Source organism: Nannospalax galili, unplaced genomic scaffold (genome assembly GCF_000622305.1).
Source record: "Nannospalax galili isolate Female #2095 unplaced genomic scaffold, S.galili_v1.0 scaffold95, whole genome shotgun sequence".
NCBI lineage: Eukaryota > Metazoa > Chordata > Mammalia > Rodentia > Spalacidae > Nannospalax > Nannospalax galili.
Window position 1 is genome coordinate 11,458,095 of NW_008342393.1, and position 9,322 is coordinate 11,467,416.

At 45.6% G+C, this 9,322-nt stretch overlaps 1 protein-coding gene and 1 pseudogene across 1 annotated transcript in view; both read right to left on the bottom strand.

Moving 5' to 3' along the window:
- Positions 1–514: 514 nt before the first annotated feature.
- LOC115071288 lies at positions 515–1,214 on the bottom strand (annotated as a pseudogene).
- A 3,783-nt stretch (positions 1,215–4,997) lies between these two features.
- CUNH17orf67 (chromosome unknown C17orf67 homolog) overlaps positions 4,998–9,322 on the bottom strand; it is a 25,477-nt gene continuing 21,152 nt past the window's right edge. The window contains exons 3-4 of the mRNA XM_008838437.2: positions 7,838–7,971; positions 4,998–5,411 (exon numbers count right to left, since the gene is read on the bottom strand). Of these exons, the coding sequence (XP_008836659.1) occupies positions 7,855–7,971 (117 nt within the window). The 3' untranslated portion in view covers positions 4,998–5,411; positions 7,838–7,854. The remainder of the gene's footprint in view (positions 5,412–7,837; positions 7,972–9,322) is intronic.

The window sequence follows — 9,322 nt, forward strand, 5'->3', positions numbered from 1 at the left end:
TATTTTTATTTTGTGTGTATGAGTGTATTGCCTGTATGTATGTGAGTGCATCCGTGTCGTGCAATGCTACGGAGATCAGAAGAGGGCTTCAGATTCTCCTGGAACTGGAGTTAAAGATGGTTCGTAGCCGCCATGTGGATGCTGGGAATTGAACCTGAGTCCTCTGCAAGAGCAGTCAATGCTCTTAACCGCTGAGCCATCTCTCCAGCCCCTCTAATGACATTTTAAATGATGGAAGGACTTAGATATTTCTCTCCCCAAAAGATACAGAAACGACCAATAAGCACATGAAAAGATGTTCACAATTATTATTAGTCATTAGAGAAATGAAGATCAAAACTACAATAAACTCCCTTTCACACCCATCAGGAGTGCCTACTTCATTTTTTTGTTTGTTTGTTTGGAGGGGGGCTTCTCAACAGCATATCATTTTAATTAGAACCATTGGCTGGTATAGGGAAACTAACAAAGTGTTGTTCTTTTTTTAAACACATCATTGCAACATTGTAGTCCTGATAATTTAAGTATATCAAACTATGAGTAAATGAATGACACATGTCTAGAAAGTATCATGACTTATACTATCAGTGGCCAGTGGACTTAGGATTAGTCCAAAACCTTGATCTAGATTTTGACCTAGACCTAGACTGTGATCTTGACTGAGATTTGGATCTAGGCGGTTCTTTTTTCCTTGATTCCTTTTCATATCTTGAGCCAGACTTATAATGTGTTTTGGAATCTGTTTTAGAGGTGCCTCTACTTTTGGTGTGGATGCAGCTCTAGAATGTGATTTAGCCTTCCTATAGTTGTAATCGAAAGACTGACTCCTTGATTTCCTCCTTTCATAACTCCGGCTTCTAGACGTCTCTAACTGTCATAATCATCATAGCGTGAAGAACTGTACACATTCTTCCCTTCCTTGGCTTTCATTTGATTTGGTGTCTTTCAATCGCCCTGTGCAAACTATATTTCAATTTGTTGCCCACAAATCCATTTTCTGTCCAAATTATATAAAGCATCTTCAGTATCTTGAACATCCTCAAATTGAACATAAGCAAATCCTCTTGGACATCAAGTGTAGAAATCAAGTGGAACATACACATCAACTATAGGACCATAATGACTAAATTCTCGCCACAAGTCTTCAGACCTGGTGTCATCCGCCATGTTCCTGACAACACAGACGTGTTGGGAGGGCGCAGGTAGCAGGACATGGCAGCAGCGTTGAGTCTCGGCCGGCAGTGGTAACAGGTTCAACAAATCTTCCGTGGCTTCTAAGGCAGCTTACACACACACACACACACACACACACACACACACACACACACAAGGAGTGCCTACTTGTTTTAATCACAAAATATTAAGTTGTTGGCAATGACTCAGAGAAGTCTCGATGCTTGTGCACTGCTGGTGGGAACATGAAATGAGGTTGCCATGGAGAACAGCAGCTCCTCAAAAAGTTCAATAGAGGGCAAGGGACATAGCTCAGGGGATAAAGTGTTTGCCTTGCAAGCACAAGGACTGAATTCAATTCCTGGAGCCTATTTTGAAAATAAAAATTTTAGTCAGGTATGGCGGTGCACACCTTTGATCCCAGCACTTGGGAGGCAGAGGCAGGTGAATCTGTGAGACTGGTCTACATCGCAAGTTCCAGGTCAGCTGGGGCTACAGGGAGACCCTATCTCAAAAAAATAGGATTTTTTTTTTTTAAGTTGGGTTTGGTGTGGTAGCATGCTCACTGTAATCCCAGGGTTGAGGGGACGGTGGAGACAACTGGATCCCTGGGGCTCACTAACCAGCCAGCCTAGCCTAACAAGTGAGCAAAAGGCCAACAAGAGACCCTGACTCAAAGTAAAGTAGATCAGGACTGGAGAGATGGCTCAGTGGTTAAGAGCTCTGTTTGCTCTTGTAGAGGACCCATGTTCAGTTCCCTGCACCCAAATGACAGCTAACAACTATGCATGACTCTAGTTCTAAGGGATTCAGTGCCCTCTTCTGGCCTCCACAGGCACTGCATGCACATGGTGCACTTACATACATGCAGGCAAAACAGTCATATACAGAAAATATAAATAAATAATGTAGATGGAGTTCCTGACACATCCAAGACGGTCTTCTGGGCTCTACCCACATGTAGAGAGAGAGAGAGAGAGAGAGAGAGAGAGAGAGAGAGAGAGAGACAAGGGAAGTCACATCTGACCCAGCAATTCTACTCTAAGTATAGACTCAATGGAATAGAAAAGTTACTCAAACAAAGACATGTACATGAATGTTTATAGCAGAATGTTAGTACTACTCATGAGGACTAAAAAGTAGAAAGAACCCAAATACCCACCCACCGACGAATGTGTCAACCAAATGGTACATAACCAAGCAATGGAATATTAGTTGGCCTGCAAAAGGAATGTTAATAATGCTGCAACAACAAAATCCTGAAAAACAGACTATGTAAAGGAAGTCAGAGATGAAAAAACACACATCACATGGTTTAATGCATATGAAATACCCAGAATAGGCCAGTTCATACATACAAAAAGCAGGCTGGTATTGCTGGGGGCTGGAAAGGGAGAAACAGAGAATGACTGCAAATGGGGTCTCATGTGTAGGTAACAAAGTGGTCAGGCACTAGACAGCGTGCTGGTTACACCAACACCGTGAATACGCAAAACACCATTGAGTTATATATTTTAAAATGGCTGGACTAAGGCTGGAGAGATGAATTACTTTCCTTGCATGCCTGACAACCTGAGTTCACTATCAGGAGCCCACATGGTAGAAGGAGAGAACCGATTCCTACAAGTTGCCCTCTGACCTCCATATTCATGTCATAGCATGCGCATGCACATGTATACACACCTACACACAATAAATTAACAAATGTCAAAAAAATTAATCAACTTTGGGATGCTGGTAAGATGGCTCAGTGGGTGATGGATTTGCTGCACAAGCAGGAAGACTTGAGTTCAGATCCCCAACAGCCATATAATAAAGCCGCATGATAGTCCCAAATCCAGGAGGCAGAGACTTGAGGATTCACTGACCACCCAGACTAGCTAATCAGTGAGCTCCAGTTCAGTGAGAGACTCTGTCTCAAAAAATAAATTGGAAAGAGATTGATGAAGACATGAGATGTTGACTTTTGCCGCCACACGCAAACACATTGACACTCACTACTGCACATACATGTGCATGCACACAAAATCAGCTTTGTTTATTTTGTTCACTTCCTGGACCTAGGGCAGTGTCAGCTACACAGTAAAGTCTGAGAGTATCCACCAGAGACTTGAGGGAAAGACAGGAGGCCCAGGTCTCCTAGGTACACTCAGATCCATTACAGCATCATGAAGTTCCAGGAAGCTCTGGATTCCCAAACTCCAAGTGCTTCTGGATCCAGAGTCCTGAGGAAGGAGAGGACTGGGTGGGACCTGGAGATTTACAAGAGTAACTCGTTGCCTGCCTGCCCCAGTGCCACACTTTGAGAACATGGCTGCACACCTGCCACTAAGTCACCAGAGAAGAGGAACTCCTGGGGCACAGGCACAGGCCAGGCACAGAAAGGAGGGGGAGGAGAAAAGAGACAGACAGACAGAGGGGCAGGGAACCAGAATACTGAACCACACAGAAACTGAGCTACCAATTTCATAGCGATAGATCTCAATCAGGGACTTGCATTTGGAAAGGATGTCAGATTTTCCCTCCCAGGAGCCATTCAGGGCCCTTCTCCTGCACTCCAAGTATCTGCTTTTGTTGAGTTTTGGTTGTCTAATCTCTAAAGATTAGATGATGCTTGTCCACCTAAGTATTCTCTAAAATACGACAGATTCTCCAAAATATAATATTTCTTTGAGATCAACACTGTAATAGGAACACAGATGTCATAGTAAGCTCTAGGCATGTTCAAAGAGGCAGAAGCAAACGGGGAGCTTCAAGATAAAAATGAGAAAGATTATATCAAATATTTTGAATCCATAATCCTCAGTCATGACAATTAATAACAAAACACTATCAGTCCCAAGTTGAACAGATAGTTGCTGGGCAGGTGTCCCTATAGAACTTTCTACGTAAGGTTTCATGACCTTTGTTTGATAGCTCCTATCAGGCAATCACATGTAAGAACCCTTACTTCATAACCTGCCAACATTATCTATTGGAGGTTTTTGTGCGGGAGGGGGGGGCCGGTCCGGGAGGTCAGGATTGACGAAAGGGACTCCTTTTTTGTTCTGTCACTTTCTTTCATGTTGTTATAGGGAGGTTCAGTAACTTTCTCCCTAGACAAGCCTGCCCAGCCTCCCTGGGGCAGACCCCCAGACCTCGTGTAGGGCATCTGCCTTACCCTTCTTGGAGGGTGCCAGATTCTCCCATCCCTGGAACCACTCAGGGCAACCCCCCCTCACCCTCCCAATGTCACCTTGGTTGACCTTTGACTATATGATCTCTATTCCAGAACTGAGGCACAAGTGAGGGCGACGGACACAGAGCAGTACTCCCCTTTCCACAAGAAATGTCTCCTTTGCTAGAAGGCTGGGTGTGTGCCCAGAACAGAGTTATGGTCCTATTGCGCTAACCCTGGGGAAATTTCCTCTTTATCAAAAAAATAAATAAAAGTAGCCCTTGCGCAAAATTGTTGAGCGCTCATAGTTCAACTTATTTTAAATTTTTATTACATTTTTATTTAGTGTACATTTGTGTGCATGTGAGTGGATGCATGCATGCCATGCTGTGCTTATGAAAGTCGGAGGACAACTTGCAGGGATCTGTTCCATCCTTCTACCATGTGGGTCCCAGGGATGGAACCCAGGCCAACAGGCTTTGTGGCAGGTGCTTTTACCCACTGAGCTATCTCACCTGCCACCATTCATCTAGGTAAAGAGCAGTACATTTTCTGATACTGGATTTATAAAAAAGAAAGCAAGGGAAGAGAATCCCTGCTCCTCTTTTTGTAGGAAAAGAGACACGCAGGAAGCAGATTAAACACCAACTTTTATTAGAGCCTCAAAGAAAGAAAAAAACAGATGACCCCAAATTCAGCAGCTGCAAGTAGTGTGTTTCCCACTTCTGAGCAAGATGACCCCAAGATCCCCAGAACAGGCAGCCTGTCCAGTACCTTCCACACTCCACACTCTACTCCATTCCTCTAGGGAAGACTTGGGTTCTGCCCACACTGACACCCTAGTAAGACAGTCTTCAGGGGCTCTGCACTTTAAGCCCTTAGTTTTCATGATGTAAGCAGGTTAGTAAAATGAAGCAGACTACATATTGGTCACCCACCCCCAAGGCAATTCCTGGCCTGTCCATAAGGGCCACAAGTTCCTGGGGTCCGAAGACATCCATTTCTGCAGTTTCTGATCAAATGGAAGGTGGAGCCTTGCCTGTCTCAGCATCCTCCAGGTCACTGCCTGTCAAGATGCTTGCTGGAAAAGGAAAGGATGAGAAAACAATGTTAGGATGTGGTAAAGAAAGAGAAGGAAGCAGCCACCAGCTGTCCTTTCTTTTCATAAAATATTTTATTATTTGTATTTTATATAGATAAGTGTATTGCCTGTGTGTATGTGTAAGCTCACTTGTGTCCTGCAATGCCCACAGAACTCAAAAGAGGGTGTTGGATTACTTGGAACTGGAGTTATAAATGGTTGTTAGCTGCCATGTGGATTCTGGGACTCAAACCCAGATCCACTACAAGAGTAGCCAGTGCTCTTAACAGCTGAGCCATCTCTCCAGCCCCCAGCTGTCATTTCTTGAGCAGTTCCTATTGTGAGCACCAGAGTAACTCCATCTTCCATACACTAATATTTTTAGATTTGTTTTATTATTTATTGTGTGTGTGTGTGTGTGTGTGTGTGTGCACATACATTTCAGTGCCCCCAAAAGCCAGAAGAGGGCATCAGGTCCCCTAGAGCTGGAGTTAGAGGTGATTGTGAGCCACCCAACGTGAGTGCTGAAAACTAAACTCAGGTCCTCTGCAAGAGCAGCAAGCACTTTTAACTACTAAGCCATGTCTCCAGGCCCATTGCGGACTTTTTGAATCCTTAGGACAGCACACAAGAGAATCTGTTATTAGCTTCATTTTACAGGAGAAACAAAAAAGTCAAGTCATTTTTCTACATTCAGCCAATGACTAGTGGGCTCAGGATTTACAAGCTATTTGACTCTAAATTCCAGGCTGACCCACCCCTGTAGCTACCAATTCCTTGTCTCCCTGTAAGTGGGAGCTATCTGGAATGAGACCTTTGTGGAACCCCATGTTTGTAGGATCCAGGTCCTTGACTTCCTGACAGGGACCTATCCCACTAAACAGAGACTTCAGTCACCCCTAGAGGGTTAAGCCATGGGGACTATACACCCAAACACCCCCTCTTCTCAGCAGCCTTGCATGGCAGTAACAAATGATTCTGTTTAAGAAGTCATTTACTGAGCCCCAGAGACATCATCATTGTTCAGATGCAGAAACAGAATCTCAAGAGTGGAGAAGCAGCTTGCCTGAGTCTGCAGAGCTGAGACAGAGGCAAGCTCATTCTGGTCAACTCCTGAGTCTGAGTCTCTAACTATCCCACAGATCTGTTTTCTCCTCCTCCTCTCCTCCTCCTCTTCCTCCTCCTCCTCCTCATCTTCCTCTTCCTCCTCCTCTTCCCCCTCCTCTTCCTCCTCCTCCTCCTCTTCCTCTTCCTCTCTCTCCTCTCTCTCCTTTCTCCTCTCTCCTCTCTCTCGTTTTAACAATTGTGTGTGTACATGCCCTTGAGCCACAGTCATGTATGGAGATCCGAGGACAACTTGCAGGAATTGGTTCTCTCCTTTCACCATGTGAGTCCCAGGGATCAAATTTAGGTCATCCGGCTTGGTGGCAAGTACTTTTACCAGCTGAAACATCTTGCTGGCCCCCACAGCTGTTTTCTGGAAGAAACCCAATAAGAGTTTCCGGTGATAGAAAACAAAGGTCCCTGGAGCAGAGGGAAGTGGCAGCCTGGGAGTATGGAGCCAACCCTACTGCAACCATCCTGACAAGAATGCAGCTATGCTAGAGACACACTTTTGGGACTGCAGACATATATCATTTGTTTAGAATGCTTCCCAGCATGCTGAAACCATGGGTTCAGTCCCCAGCACCACATAAAACTGAGTGTGGTGGCATACTCCTGTAAGCCCAGCACTTGGGAGGTGAAGGGGGAAAAGGACCCAAAGTTCAAAGTCATCCTTATCTACATGCAATTTGTCTCAAAAAAGAGAGGGAAAGTTGGGTATGGTGGCACATGCCTTTAATCCCAGCACTCAGGATGCAGATGCAGGTGGATCTCTGTCAGTTCAAGGGAAGCCTAGTCTACCTAGTGAGTTCCAGGTCAGCCAGGGCTACAATCTCTAGGAACAGGGAAGCGAAGGTTGGGTACTGGGAACCTTGAGCAGCCTGCTACAGGTGGACTGGATGAGCAGCCCAGGAGAAAAGGGCTGCACAGGCTGCTGTGGGAAGACTAAGGGGGAGGCAGTGAAGGATGAAGCCATGCCCAGGAAGGTGCTGATTCTGGTGCAGAGGCCACGCTGATGACTGTGGCAGATGTCATGAGTAAAGCTGACTGATGCTGATCTGGCCTGGAGAGACCCAGCTGTCAACAATGTAGATTCTCGTCCAGAGAGATCTTTTCTAGATGGCAAATAGGGTACCATCCCCTTCCCCATCTGGGCTCTCTTGGTGGCCAGCCTGCTCCCCTGCTCTTTCTTGGCTGGCTCTCCCATCTTATTCTTGTCACCTCCTAACCCACAAGCAGCTAACCACTGCCCCAGAGGGTCTCACAGCCCATGCACATGCTGTCCACAGCCACCCACCCCCAGTAGAAAGCCTAGGACATACCAAGGGTCCCAGGCACTTTACACAGGGTAGACCCCATTCCTGTTGCAGTGGGACTTACAATGAGGGTTCAGCCAGTGCTCCAGAAACTGCTCCTCGGCACGGTGCTCCAGGGCCTGCAGGTGGTGCATGTATTCCTGTTGGGACAAATACACAGTTGATGGGAGGTTGCATCCATGGGAACATCCAAGCTGCCTATCAGCAGGGGTCAGCTCTGCTTGCTGAGAAAGAGTACAACCTGAAAGAGGAAGGGGAGGAAAATCTTCCCATACCTATATCTCTGGAACAGAAGACCAGTCAAACCCAACCATAAAAGGACACAAGGAAGTCTGGCGGTCAGCAATGCCTGGAACGTATGCATCCCCCTGTAGGCACTCTAGCCACTGCTGATGGAGCCTAACAGGCAGCAACTACTCCAGACACCTAACTGCCTGCAACTCAGAAGTATCACTCTTAGTTTATACCCCAGTGGGTCCCCAACTTTGTCAGAGTCACCCAGAGTTCTGATGTCTGAGCCCACCCAAGCTGTCTACCTGTTGTCTACCAGCAAGCACAAGGTCAGAATATCTGCACATAAGAACATCTTTTGAAACTATTCCAGTGACCAACAAGTAATTATCAAAGTTCAGTTCACTCTCAAAAGGGGAATCAATGAAGTCTTCTGTTCCTTTAAGTGAGCAGCCTGGTCACCTCTGGTCAGTGCTAGCTCCTTTCAACTCAAATCAGCCAGCTTGGCAGAAGTCCCCAGAAAGCAGCCTCGCCTGCCTTGTTCAGAGCTGCTGGCTGGGTCTCATTTCTACTGTTTCTACCACAAGACCCCACCATCTAGTATCAGTGTGTGATGGCTAAGGTTTGCTAGCAACTTGATGCACCTAGAAGAGGAAACCACAATTGAAGAATTGCCTCCATCAGATTGGCTCGTGGGCATGTCTGTGGGGCATTTTCTTTTTCTTTTTCTTTTTTTTTCTTTTTTCTTTTCTCTTTTTTGATCTTTTTGAGACAGGATCTCCTGTAGCCCAGTTGTCCTAGAACTCATTATGTAGACCAGGTTGGCCTTGAACTCACAGAGATCAGCCTGCCTCTGCCTCCCGAGTGCTGGGACTACAGGCATGTTCCACCACGCCCGGCTTCTTTTTCTTTTTATTTAGAATTTCATATTGTATATGCATTATTTCCATCGCTCCAAGCCCTCTCCCCCCTCGTCCCCCCTCGCTCCCTCTCAATTACTTGTCCTCTCCTTTGATGATGATTAGTATTGTTATATACATGCATACATTTATAAGTATACATCTATATCATGCATTAAGTTCATTTAGTGTTGTTTATGTGTACCTGTGTTAAGGTTGCCCAAATGGGGTTAAATGATCTCTCAGGGAGTTAGTCCTTAGAGAAAACTAATTCTCCCTCCCTCAGCATCCTTGATTGTCTATAGCTCTTCATCTTGATGTGGGATCCCATGAAATTTCCCCTGTCCACCTTAGTATATCA